A 14316-nucleotide genomic window follows, 5' to 3' on the forward strand; every position below is an offset into this window, starting at 1 on the left:
AGATGAAAAACCCAAGTGACAACACATGCTGGAGAGGTTGTGGAGAAAGGGGAACCCTCCTCCATTGCTGGTGGGAATGTAAACTGGTACATCCACTTTGGAAGTCAATCTGGCGCTTTCTCAGACAATTAGGAATAGTGCTTCCTCAAGACCCAGCTATGCCACTGCTAGGTATATACCCACAATTTGCTCAAGCACACAACAGAAGCATTTGCTCAACCATGTTTGTAGCAGCTTTATTTGCAATAGCCAGAACCTGCAAACAACCCAGGTGTCCATCAACAGAGGAATGGATACAGAAATTGTGGTATTTTTACACAATGGAATACTACTCAGCAATCAAAAAGGAGGAAATCATGAAATTTGCAGGCAAATGGTGGGATCTAGAAAAGATCATTCTGAGTGAAGTATCCCACCCAGAAGGAGAAAGACAAACATGGAATATACTCACTTATATAGGCCTAAAAGATATGATAAACATAATGAAATCTATACACCTAAAGAAGATAATCAAAAAAGCGGACACGGGGTAAGATGATTAATCCTCATTTAGAAAGACAAATAGGATATGCATTGAACTTATGACATATAATGCCTTTCAATGCCTTTCAGAAGGCATCTGAAAGACTCTAGCTAGCAGTGTTTCAAAGTAGATACTAAGACTCATAACCAAACTTTCGGCAGAGTACAGGGAATCATATGAAAGAAGGGGAGTTTGATGTGGAAAGGATAGGAGCTCCACAAGGACCAAACATATCTGGGCACAAGGTCTTTTCTGAGACTGACACTCAATCAAAGACCATGAGTGGATATAACCTAGAACCTCTGCTCGGATGTGACCCGTGATAGCTCAGTAACCAATTGATTTCTTATAGTAAGAGGAACAAGGACTATTTCTAACATGAACTCAATGGCAGGCTCTTTCACCTCCCCACCTCCCAAGGGAGGAGCAGTACTGTTAGGCCACAGAGGAGGACTTTGCAGCCAGTCCTGAAGATACCTGACAAAACAGAGTCATATGGAAGGGGAGGAGGTCCTCCCCTATTAGTGGACTTGGAAAAGGGCAGGGAGGAGATGAGGGAGGGAGGGTGGGATTGGGGAGGGAACGAGGGAGCGGATACAGCTGGGATACAGAGTTAACAAAATATAACTAATAAGAAAAATAAAATAAAAGAAAAAATAAAAAGAAATCTTTGGAAGTGATATAATTGCTTTACTGACACAATTGATATTATTCATCTGGAACTAAGAAATCAGCTATGATTAAGACAAGATCAGCAACTAGACACAGTGGGGCATACCTGTAGTCACAGCACTCAGGGAGGCAGAGGCAGGCAGATCTCTGTTTCTACAAAGCAATTCTAGGACAGTCAAGGATACACAGAGAAATCCTGTCTCTAAAAACAAGAACAAAACACACAAACAAAGACAAGATCAGCATTATTGAAGTGAAATCTTTGAGAATACTTCCTCAGGGTCAGCACACATCAGCTGTAGTCCACAGGGTGCCAAAGCTGCTTCAAATGCTGGCAACTAGCAACAAACATTCTTCATTGTTGAAGTAAACAGATGAAGGTGTGATTTTAAATAGAAAGACTAAGAGTAGAACAATATTTTAAAGAAATCCTTGTTGCTTTAGACATATAGAATTAGGTTCTGGTTTTATATTAGTCAAATAAAGTTGGCTTCATAAAACCCTTAAGGTAAATCTCATGCTAATTGGAATTTAAATGCTCAATAATCTTTCTCTTGGGAGAAACTCAAACAATAGTAACCTTACTTACTCTCTTTATATATCAGCAGTTTATGAAAACATATGTACATATACTGAGAAAGAGTGGTGAATCTAAAATATATTTAGAATGGAATAAAATGTATTAAGCTCACTAGATTTCCTTCCAGTACTTGGCATAATATCCTTTTGGTTGAATGGGTCCTTAAGTCCAAGTTGAAAGGGCCCTCAGCTCAGATGAGCAAAGTCCTTTAGAACTATACACGGAATTATGTGTACTATATGGGTATTTTGTGTAAAATGTTAATAATATGATTTTATGGCTTCTCCGGACATCCTAATGGTTATTTTAGCTACCTTCCTCTGAGTTTATTAAATTTCTCCCCTTCCATAAAAGGAAACCTCCTTTCCCATTTTCCTTATCAGATCACTTGTAATCACTTGTAATACGGTTCCCCCAGTATTGCTCCCCATCCCACCCCTATCGTGGAAATGGTTCTGTTTTACTTCCCTGGTTTCTCTAGTTATTAGAGGCTATGTATCCACATCTGAGAGAGTATGTGATGTTTGTCTTCTGGGTCTGGGTTAGCTTACTCAATGTGATCTTTTCTAATTCCATCCATTCACCTGAAAAGCTTATGATTTCATTTATCTTTACAGATGAATAGTTTTCGATAGTGTGTATGTTTGATATTTTCATTACATTAGTCAGTTTTAGAGAATTTAGGTTGTATCCATTCCATAGGCGTTGTGAATAAAACAGCAATGAACATGGCATCGCAAGTATCTGTAAAGTATGATGGCAAATCCTTTGAGCACATTCCAAGGAGTGAAATAGCTGGCTTATATGGTAGATTTATTATTTAACTTTTTGAGCAATCTCTACACTAATTTCCATAGTGGTGTCACCAGTTTGCATTTCCACAAATAGTGAATGAGGGTTCCCTTCTCTGTGCATCACCTCCAGCATTTATTTTAAGTTGTTTTATTGCTTTTTGACATTCTGAATTGGAAAAGTCAGTGGATCAGGGAGCTTGCTGTGAGATTGTGATATTATGTCTCTTAGTAGCATCAGAGGCTACACCCACCAAGTCTCACCAACATGACTGCCTAAACATGATCAGCAATATACAGACTGAACAGGTTATATTTAGGAATATATGTGTGCAATAATAATAACAAAGAGGCTATGGACTTGAAGAATGGAGAGGAATATGTGGGAAATTTTGGAGAAATGAAAGGGAGGAATGTAACTAAATTATAATCTCATGATTTAAAAAGTAGTTGCACTAGTTAGAGCAACAGATAAATGGTTCCAGTGACTGCCTACAAGTACTAGTTTGTTGTTTTTTTTTTTCTGGACTCATCTTTTTTTTTATCTAACCCGGTAGATAGATTCTGACATTTTTAGTTTTTATTTTGGCACTTAAATTATTCTAAGAAATACTTCTACATATGATATAAAATAATGAAAATTTTACAATGTGAAAGAATCACAAATATTTGCTCAGAAGGAACATCAGAAGGTATTTTGTTCACTATTTAGGGGTAGTGTTTGGATTTTTTGCATGTAAAATCAGCCAAAACTCATTGACACCTTGTCACCCATATGATATATAAATGTGCAAATGGTTAACACTCAACAGTAGTCTGACATCCAAAATTAGCATGAAGGACTGTTTCATGTTCAGTTTCAATGAAAATCTTGGATTCTTGTCAATGCTGATGAAAAAAAATACTTCTATCTTCTCCAATCCTTCTTCTCTGTTGTTGTATATAAAAAGCTTAATTTACTAAGTCAATTACAAAAGATAGAACCATCAAATTAAAGGTTCATTTATATATCAGTGAAAGATTTTCAGAAAAACTCAATTTTAATTTGAATACTGATGAATATTTGCTAAAGCTTATCCACACATAACTCCTCTAAAGTAAATAATAGGTTACAAAATTTTCTAAAAGGCATTACTGTGCAAATCTGTAGATAGTTAAAATTTGCCTTACAATATTACTGCCTGAATAAAATCCTTACTAACAGAGACATTGCTGCTGCGTTATGGACTCTTGACTCCCTATAAAACACTGATGAGTATTTTATTATTTTTTTAATTTAGTTTTTATAATTTATTCATTTTACATCCTGATTGTAACCCCTCCCTTGCCTCCTCCAGATGGTTCCACCCTCCCTCCTTTTTCCCCTCTATCCCCCCTTCCCTATTCCTCAAAAAGGGGAGCCCTCCTCCCCTACCATCTGATCACAGCCTATCAAGACTCATTAGGACTACCTGTATCCTCTTAAGTGTATTTTAAAAGAAATTTATTTAATAGGAGAAACTAAACTGAAAAAAGACTGAAAGAAGTATCAGTTTTTACATTAGACATGTATCTCGGAGTACTTATATACCGAAGTTCTACTTTTAACACCCCTTTCTAGTTTTCTTTCTTGGTTAAAATGGAAATTTCTATCTAGCTTAGTACTCATATTTAGGTTGTTATATAATAATCTGGCAATTTTATTTCTGATTTGTATAGGGATATACTAGACAATTACAGTTATTATAATTATTATATTATATATATTATATATAATAATATTATATATTATGAGCTCCTGGCCTATTAATAGTAATTCAAGAATTGAAGCATTGCTGTGTTTTAACTTAAAATCACATGAAAAGGTGCCATGCAAAATAAAAGTGTAGTCTCACAATTGTGGAGTAACCAAATTTAGAACCTTAAAACAGGTGCTAGAACAGTTAGATTAACACCCACTGTTTCATTTGTGCATATCTGGCATCCATCTTGCTCTGCTTGTCTTTTAACTCTTTCATTTCAGTCACAACTTTCTGAAACTCATCACAGTAGGGGTTGTCATCTTCAATTTTTAAGGTTGACACCTAAAGTGGGGACAGTACAGTCAAGTTGGTTAAAAATTTGGCATACCATTAATCTATCCATTATGAGCACTAATGAGAAAGAAAAAATAAAAGCATGGCTAATGGAAACAAGTAATCCAATCCTGTAAATGTACCTCAATTATAGTACTACACTATGCATGCTTAATATTATAGTTATTATACACATTATTGTGTTTTGACTAAATTGAAAGCTCCTGGAAGTTTAGAAATATAGTTCCTGGAACCTGGAGATAGTGCTTGCTGCTCTTCTAAAGTACCCAGGTTATTCTGTAACTCAAGTCCCGGGGGATATGATAACTTCTCCTGACCTGGGCAAAAACTACATGTGCATGATGGATAGATATATAGGCAAAATACCCACACAAATAAAATTTTAATGAAAACACAAAAAATATAGTTTCAGACTACACTTTTTCCAGATTTCAAGAACAATACCATACAAATACCTTACACAAAGATCTCCAATAAACTCAATATACACACACACACACATAGATATTATAGCACACATTATATACATATGTGTAGAACACATATATGTGACATACATGTGACAGATGACATATAATATCACAGTTATATCGGCATATATTTATAACCCCAGAACTCTAGAGGTTGAGGAAAGAAGATCATAAGTTTGAGGCCGAAAACACCTCATCCTCCTCCAAAAGCAAACAAAAGAAAAGAAAATGAAAACTCCACTGAGTATGGCAAAATTATTTCTACCCACAATGAAATAACAATACCTTACAGGAGAATGAAATACAATTTATTGTAAGTACTCCAACATAACAAAATGTAGTACATAGCACTATATGTTACTTTGACACAATATCTTAATTTAAACATAATGTTATACACACATGTCATTCGGTTTAGACTTGAACTTTGAACCTTTCCCTCCATTTTTTTGTTGGTAGTGTTTATGAGCATAATTGGAGAACAGGTTTATTTCATGAATAATCTACATTGCGATTACATCACAGAAATAACCCACAGTAGACTATAGATTCACTTTTGCCCTGTTGAGATGTAAGCATATAAAAAAAGTTTTTAATACTTTTTATTATTATCATTTATTACAATTTATTCAATTTAAACAAAGATTTTTTAATGAAATGAAACATCATACATAGTAAGGTTCTACAACTTAATGCCTACAATAATGAAAAAAAATTAAATCTGCAGTTAGTGATTAGAATATCTTTAATGATTTGAACTTTATTGCTTCAAGGTAAATGAGATAAACATCAGAAGAGGGAGAAGCCAGGAAACAGAACAGGAGCCTACCAGAGAGGGCTTCTGAAAGACTCTACCCAGCAAGGTATCAAAGCAGATGCTGAGACTCATAGGCAAACTTTGGGCAGAGTGCAGGGAATCATATGAAAGACGGAGGAACTCCCTCTGTGCTGGCCGTGAGTCCCACAACGGAGGCATCCTCCCACTCAGAGCATTTCCTGCCCAGTCTGCCCATGTGTGGAGCCCTGCTCTCTGGGAACTCACCTCCCCACTAGGGAAGAGCCCGGTTAGGGCCTCAGGAGGCCCCAGTCTCAGGGAACAGGGACTGCTTCTGAATGAACTGATTGGCCTGCTCTTTGATCACCTCCCCTGAGGGGGGAGCAGCCTTACCAGGCCACAGAGGAAGACAATGCAGCCACTCCTGATGAGACAAAACAGACTAGGATCAGAAGGAAGAAAAAGAAACCCTCCCTTATCAGTGGACTGGGGGAGGGGAGTGTGTGGAGAAGGGGGAGGAGGGGAGGGATTGGGACTGGAGGAGGGAGGGATCTAGAGGGGGGATACAAAGTAAATAAAGTATAATGAAAAAAAATAATGAAAAATAAAAAGAAAGAAAGAAGGAGGAGATAGAAAGACCTGGAGAGGACAGGAACTCCACCAGGAAAGCAAGAGAACCAAAGAACCTGAGCACAGAGGTCTTTTCTGAGACTGATAACTCCAACCAAGGACCATGCATGGAGATAACTTAGAACCCCTTTACAGATGTAGCCCATGGAAGCTCAGGCTCCAAGTGAGTGCCCTAGTAAGGGGAACAGGGACTGTCTCTGATACGAACTCAGTGGCTGACTGTTTTATCACCTCTCCCTGAGCGGGGATCAGCCTTACCAGGCCACAGAGGAAGACAATGCAGCCAGTCCTGATGAGACCTGATAGGGTAGGGTCAGATGGAAGGAGAGGAGGACCTCCCCTATCAGTGGACTGTGGTTGGGGCATGGGAGGAGAAGAGGAAGGGAGGGTGACATTGGGAGGGGTGAAGGAGGGGGCTACAGCTGGGATACAAAATAAATAAATTGCAATAAATTAAAAAATAAAGTTTTTTAAAAAGGAAATTAAAACGACCATGGAATTTCACCTTGCATCCATCAGAATAGCTAAGATCAAAAACTCAAGTGACAACACATGCTGGAGAGGATGTGGAGAAAGGGGAACCCTCCTCCATTGCTGGTGGGAATGCAAACTTGTCCAACCCCTTTGGAAATCAATCTTTCACTTTCTCAGACAATTAGGAATAGTGCTACCTCAAGATCCAGATATACCACTCTTAGGCATATATCCAAAATATGCTCAGGTATACAACAAGAACATTTGCTCAACCATGGTCATAGCAGCTTTATTTCTTTATTTGTAACAGCCAGAATCTGGAAACAACCCAGATGTCCCTCAATTGACGAATGGATACAGAAATTGTGGTACAATTAGACAATGGAACACTACTCAGCAATGAAAAACAAGGAAATCATGAAATTTACAGGTGAAAGGTGGGATCTAGAAATGATCATCCTGAGAGAGGTATCCCAGAAGGAGAAAGACACACATGGTATACTCACTTATAGGTGGATATTAGACATATAATATAGGTTAATCATACTAAAACCTTTACACCTAAGGAAGCCAATCAAAAAGGAGGACCCTGGTAAGAAGCCCAGTCTTCATTCAGAAAGGCAAATGAGATGGACTTCAGAAGAGGGAGAAAACAGGGAATAGGACAGGAGTCTATCACAGAGGGCCTCTAAAATTATCTATCCAGTAGGGTATTAAAACAGATGTTGAGACTCATAGCCAAACTTTGGGCAGAGTGTAGGGAATCTTATGAAAGTAGAGGGAGATAGAAAACCTGAAGGGGGCAGGAACAGGGAACAGGACAGAAGCCTATCACAGAGGGTCTCTGAAAGACTCTAACCAGCAAGGTATCAAAGCATATGCCAAACATTTTGCAGATTGCAGAGAATCCTGTGACAGAAGGGGGATATAGAAAGACCTGGAGGGAACAGGAGTTCCACAAGGAGATCAACAGAACCAAAATATCTGGGCACAGGGGTCTTTTCTGAGACTGATACTCCAACCAAGGAACATTCATGGAAATAACCTGGAGTCCCTGCACAGATGTAGTCCATGGCAGTTCAGTATCCAAGTGGGTTGCTTAGTAAGGGGAACAGGGACTGTCTCTGACATGAACTCAGTGGTTAGCTCTTTGGTCACCTTCCCCTGAGGTAGCAGCAGCCTTACCAGACCACAGAGGAAGACAATGCAGTCAGTCCTGATGAGACCTAATAGACTAGGGTCAGAGAGAAGGGGAGGAGGCCCTCCTCTATCAGTGGACTTGGGGAGGGCCCGTGGGAAGAGATGAGCTAGGGAGAGTGGGATTAGGAGGGGGCTACCGCGGGGATACAAAGTGAATAAACAGTAATTTATAAAAAATAAATAATTTAAAAATGCTCCATGTCCTTAGTCATCAGAGAAATGCATTTCAAAATGACTCTGAGATTCCATCTTAACACTTGTCAGAATGACCAAGACCAAAAACTCAAGTGACAACAAATGCTGGTGAAGATATAGTGAAAAGGGAACACTCCTCTATTTCTAGTGGGAGTAAAAACTTGTACAACCACTTTGGAAATCAATCTGGTGCTTTCTCAGAAAACTGGGAATAGCCATACCTCAAGACCCAGCTATCCCACTCCTGGGCATATACTTGAAAGATGGTCCAGCATACAACAAGGACATTTGTTCAACCATGTTCATAACAGGTTTATTTGTAATAGCCAGAAACTGGAAACAACTTAGATGTCCCTCAACTGAAGAACATATTTTTAAAAAAGTACTACTCAGCCATTAAAAACAAAGAAATCATGAAATTTGCAGGCAAATGAATAGAACTATAAAAGATCATCCTGAGTGAGGTAACACAGACTCAGAAAGACACACATGGTCTATACTCACTTATAAACAGATTTTAGTCATATAGTACAGGATAGATAAACTACAATGCATAGACCCCAAGAAAATAAGTACAATGGACATTTAGTGGGATTCATTTCAGCCCATGAGTTAGGGGAGTGAGTGATATCTCTGACATGGACTATGTTGCCTACTTTCTGATCACTTCCCCCTGATGGGACTTACCTACAAGGACACAGGAGAGGAAGATGAACTCAGTCCTCATGTGAATAGATGAGCTGAAGTGTGTGGGTAACAGGTCTCCCCTATTCTGAGCAATAAGGGAGAGAGGATGGAAGAGATAGGGTGGGACTGGGGGGAGAAGAAGGAGGGGCCTATGACCAAGATGTAAATTCAATTAATTAATAAAAAGGAAATTAAAATAGAAATATGGTATCTCTTTTACATATTATTGCTTTTACTAATTAATGAGATATGATATCACTGCTTTCTATGTAAAAGTTTTAATCTCAAATTAAATATCTGTCAGGTCATGTGTTTTGAAATTATTCTTAATTAGACCAAGAAGAATAAGTTCTCAGTAGAATAAAAGATATCTGAACATGACTTCTTTTTAGTGCGATTGAAAAATGACTCAGTGAAGCATTGTTTTACATTTTTCTACCTCTCAGAATTGAAACTGTCATTCTAAGGTCACCATGACTAAAATGAAGGCTGTTTTAAGTTGGTGTAAGAAAAACCAAATTTGGTCTGTTTTGGTAATCTATTTTTCTTATGACCATGTCATACTCTCTCTCTCTCTCTCTCTCTCTCTCTCTCTCTCTCTCTCTCTCTCTCTCTCTGTGAACCATGGGCATTTTGTTTCTATGGGTTATATTAATATCTACCAATATTTATCATATGGAAATTTAAAATTGATCTATATAGCTCTAGAGAATTACACCAATACAATAGTGAGAGTTTTTGATGATGTAGCTATATTGGTGGTCTCCCATAGTCTTGAAACACCCTTTAAATATTTTATAAAGTTTGTCAACTGATAACAAATTTACTCTTTATCTTTCTGAAGGCTTCATTTCTTCTGCACTTTTCAAGGATAATTTTGCTGAACACATAATTTTACTTATGTAAGGTTTTTCTTCAAAACTTAGTATCAGAAAGACAACCTGCTGTGTTTGCAGTGCAGAGGCACAGGTTCAGTAGAACAGGGACACACACTGTGAATGGAGTCATGAGTCTGAAAGGAAAGTGGTCGTGCTAAAGCAGCCCAGTCCTCAAAATGGGGCTGTGCAGTGTCAAAAAGTTATTGTAGTGGGAGAAGCAGTCTCATCCCAGAACAGCTGCGTAATGCTACTTCAAAAAGTCCCTTGTAAAGGTAGTGCCATGGCCACTGGTGACCTTATGAGGACTGTACCCTCAGGAAACTCAGAGTGCATGCAGAATTTGGCCTAGGAGAATTCTGCCAGAGTTTGGGAAAAAATTTTGTCAGAGACCAGCAAAGTGGAAACTAAATTGGAGTCAAAGTTTGCAGGTGAAAAAAGAAAAAAAAATGAATCTACTACTTGCTTTTGTTAGACCAGCATAATTCCTTACAACATTATAAATCTTATCCTTATCCTCACAGCTATCACCTCTCCTCAGAGAGGTTTTTCTTTACAGAAAATTGAAATCATCATAGAAAATGTACACAATGCAGAGATTAATGGATTGTGGGAAATGCAGCCCCAACGGATAAATTTACATCACAGTTCCTGCATCTATATTTTAGGGAATATTATGGAAGAAGTTTCAGAAAGATTTTAAGAGTTAGAATATCAGAAAGTCTGCTGTAAAACAGTCTCTCCACAAAATAGCTCAATAAAAAGACGAGAACAATAGCAGTATCAATAAACATGCCAATATAGAAAAAGGAAAATTTCATGGTGTGTCACCCCTAGAAAATAACTATAGTCACCTAGTAGCTACACAGAGACAGAAACAGAGACAGAGAGACAGGGAGAGACTGAGATAGAGATAGAGAATAATAAATAAAAGTCGTCAATTTGAGAGTGGGCAGAGGGTCTGAAATAAGGAGTAGGAAAGGGTTGGAAGGAGGAAAGGGATGGGTGTGAGGAATATAATTCTATTTTAATTGAAATATATAAAATAAATCTTTAAAATTCAAAAAATAAAGTTAAGCGAAAAATAAATCACTTTTATTTGTGAAAACTCAACACATGACAGAAATGAAATATCTGTGCATCAATGTTCTTTTCAGCCCTATTCATAATAGCTAAATTATGGAACCAACCTAGGTGTGCAGCACAGAATATGCATAAAGAATCTGTTGTAATATACATGATGGAAGTACTTTTCAACCACTGAGAATAATAAAGTATAGTTGTTTATGGAAAAAAATGAATGTAACTAGATACAAGCATATTTGAAGAATGAAACTAAGTTGGGTGTGGTGGTATACACCTTCAATCCCAGCACTTAGAAGGCAAAGGCAGGTGGACTTCTGTGAGTTTGAGGTCATCCTTGTCTACAGAATGAGTTCCAGAACAGCTGGGGCTACACAGTGAGACCATTTCTCAGAAATTAAAAAAGAAAGAAGGAATGAGTGAAACTAATCTCAGGAAGAAAAAATTCTATGCATTCTCTTATTTGTAGTTTTTAGATTCCTTATAGTCACATTTATGTTATATATAATATATAAATATATAATTAATGTGGAAGTGAAATTTTCTAGAAGAACAAAGGAGAGTAATAGGAGGTAGAGGGAGGGGGAAAGAGGATAAGTGGATGACATGGAGAAGATGCTCAGTATATAATGAATTCTTCTAAGAAAATGTTCATGTGTTCAATAAAATTTGAATTGATAAAAGTATATAGCGAATTTAAAAGTTACAATACTGTGCAAATCACACATCAGTAGTAGAATACTTATATCATCAAGCACCATGCGTTCCTAAGAATACTGAGCTGTGAGCATGAGAGAATAAAGATGGAAAAATTATTTTTTAGTAATTTTAATGAAAATAGCTTTATCTCATAGTTTGACTATCTTAAGACTCACAGGTTTAAAAAAACACCTATTCTTTAAAAAAACACTATTCTTAGTGAAATTCTAAATTTCCTTCCTGTATCTGTTTTTGGTCCTGAACTTCCAGTATGCAGATAAGGTTCAGGTGAAATTTCAGCATACTCAGACATCTTACAAGTGAAAAACTGTTACTATTTTATATACAGCTTTGACTTGTCTTCAGATCCACAATATGCAGATAGAGTCTTTAGTTATTTTCTGCAATATTCAGTATTCAAGTTTCAATTTCATAATATAATCCAGCCCTTCTGCTTGTTTCCTAAAATGTTCCATCACTATCTACATGATTAAAAGACATAAGAAAATAAAATAGAGCACAAAAAAGGATATTAAATTTTTAGATAAACTAATACCTAAAGGTCATGTTTAGAGCAACCTGAAAAAGTACCTAGCAACTACTTCCCAATTCTAGCAGTTTCATGCTAAGACTTAGAGAAATCATAAAAGAATTAGATGAAGTAGTGACTGAATGCCACCCTAAATACCGCAGAAAAGAGTATAAGGCTACTTCCTACCTTTCGCTTAATGTTTTCAAGAAGACAGGCTCCTCCCCTTTTGAAAAGTGGATGCTGAAATTCCATATATACTTTCTTCTCCTGGTTAGTATTTTCACCCGGTGGTGGAATCACCTTTCGGAAACCATCTTGTTTAAAGAAGAAAAATCAAAATTAAACATTAAGAATGAATACCATAGAATAGATTCTAACAGGAACATTGCAAGGATCAGAAAAAGACAATAATATTTAAAATGTTTGGTGGTCATAAAAATAGATTTGTATGCTCTTCTCTGAAAGCTTAATTTCAAACTTAGAAACTACTACCTTTCCTTCTTGTTCTGTCTTTGTGGCATGAGTGAGTGTACAGGCATATTAGATGGTGTGGTCTTCTCTGTGGGAGCATGCAGAGGCCAGGGGCTGATGCTATAATGTATTTTTTCTTTTTAAAAAAATTATAATTCATTCATTTTATTTTTTATGATTTTTTATTATTATCATTTATTACAATTTATTCAATTTGTATCCCAGCTGTGTCCCACTTCCTCATCTCCTCCCAATCTCACCCTCCCTCCTTCTTCTCACCCTATGCCCCTCCCCTAGTCCACTAATAGGGAACGTCCTTCTCCCTTTCTATCTGACCATAGGCTATCAGGTCTCAACAGGATTGGTTGCATTGTCCTCCTCTGGCATAGCAAGGCTGCACCTACAGGGGGAGGTAATCAGAGAGCCTGCTACTGAGTTCATGCCAGAGAAAGTCCCTGCTCCCCTCACTAGGGACACCACTTGGAGACTGAGTCTATGAGCTACATCTGAGCCGAGGTTTTAGGTCCTCTCATTGCATTGTCCTTGGTTGGGGTATCATTCTCTTCAGGGCTCCCAGGGCTCAGTTTTTTTTTTCTCTGTTGGTCTTCTTTTGGAGCTCCTGTCCCCCTCCCAGGTCTTTCTATCTCCCCCTTAATTCATAAAATTCCATGCGTTCTGCCCAACGTTTGGCTATGTGTCTCAGACTCTGCTTCAATACCTCAATCAGTAGAGTCTTTCAGAAGTGATCTGCCATTCTGCTTCTATGCCAGTACCATGCAGTTTTTATATACGGTTGCTCTATAGTACAGCCTGAGATCAGGGATGGAGATACCTCCAGAAGATCTGTTATTGTACAGGATTGTTTTTAGCAATTCTGGAATTTTTGTTTTTCCATATGAAATTAAGAATTGTTATTTCAAGTTATGTAGAGAATTGTTTTGATATTTTGAGGGGAATTGCATTGAATCTGTAGATTGCTTTTGGTAAGATTGCTATTTTCACTATGTTAACCCTAGCATTCCGTGAGCATAGGAGATCTTTCCATCCTCTGATATCTTCTTCAATTTCTTTTTTCTTTTCAATCCCCCTTTTACCTAATGTTGCCCCACTTTTGAGGCAGCATCTCTCATTGAACTCAGAATTTGCTGTTGTGTCTGAGATGGCTAGCTAAGTGAGTTCTATGGGTCTGCCTATCTCTGCTTTCTACTCCTCAGGACTGGTGTTTAATATAAACAATATGACTTATATGTTAGTGCATAGGTATACGCAACCTGACTTTTATATTAGTGCTGGGATGGAGTCTGAACACATTTCCTCACACTTGCACAAGGACTTTACCAACTGAGCTGTCTTTCTAGCTTCAGAATTTGAGATTTCAATTTAAATTGCTTGTGCACAACTTGACAGTGACTCTAGAGTTAAAAGAAATAAGGATGGGTTACATAAATATTCAAGTCTTATTTTAACCAATGGATTCCAGTTTTTCCAGTCACTGTCTAAAGTCGAGACAGCACAATATCTCACTTATTTCCAAGTAGGCATAACACTACATGATCTCTGTGTTATCTCCTTTTAGTGCCATCT

At 37.5% G+C, this 14316-nt stretch overlaps 1 protein-coding gene across 1 annotated transcript in view; it reads right to left on the reverse strand.

Moving 5' to 3' along the window:
* LOC110540031 (heat shock factor protein 3-like) overlaps positions 1 to 14316 on the reverse strand; it is a 68546-nt gene that overhangs the window by 26820 nt on the left and 27410 nt on the right. Inside the window, exons 3-4 of the mRNA XM_060375663.1 lie at positions 12448 to 12575; positions 4505 to 4629 (exon numbers count right to left, since the gene is read on the reverse strand). Coding sequence (XP_060231646.1) covers positions 4505 to 4629; positions 12448 to 12575 — 253 coding nt within the window. The remainder of the gene's footprint in view (positions 1 to 4504; positions 4630 to 12447; positions 12576 to 14316) is intronic.

The sequence above is a fragment of the Meriones unguiculatus genome, chromosome X, assembly GCF_030254825.1.
Source record: "Meriones unguiculatus strain TT.TT164.6M chromosome X, Bangor_MerUng_6.1, whole genome shotgun sequence".
In the NCBI taxonomy this organism is placed as follows: Eukaryota; Metazoa; Chordata; class Mammalia; order Rodentia; family Muridae; genus Meriones; species Meriones unguiculatus.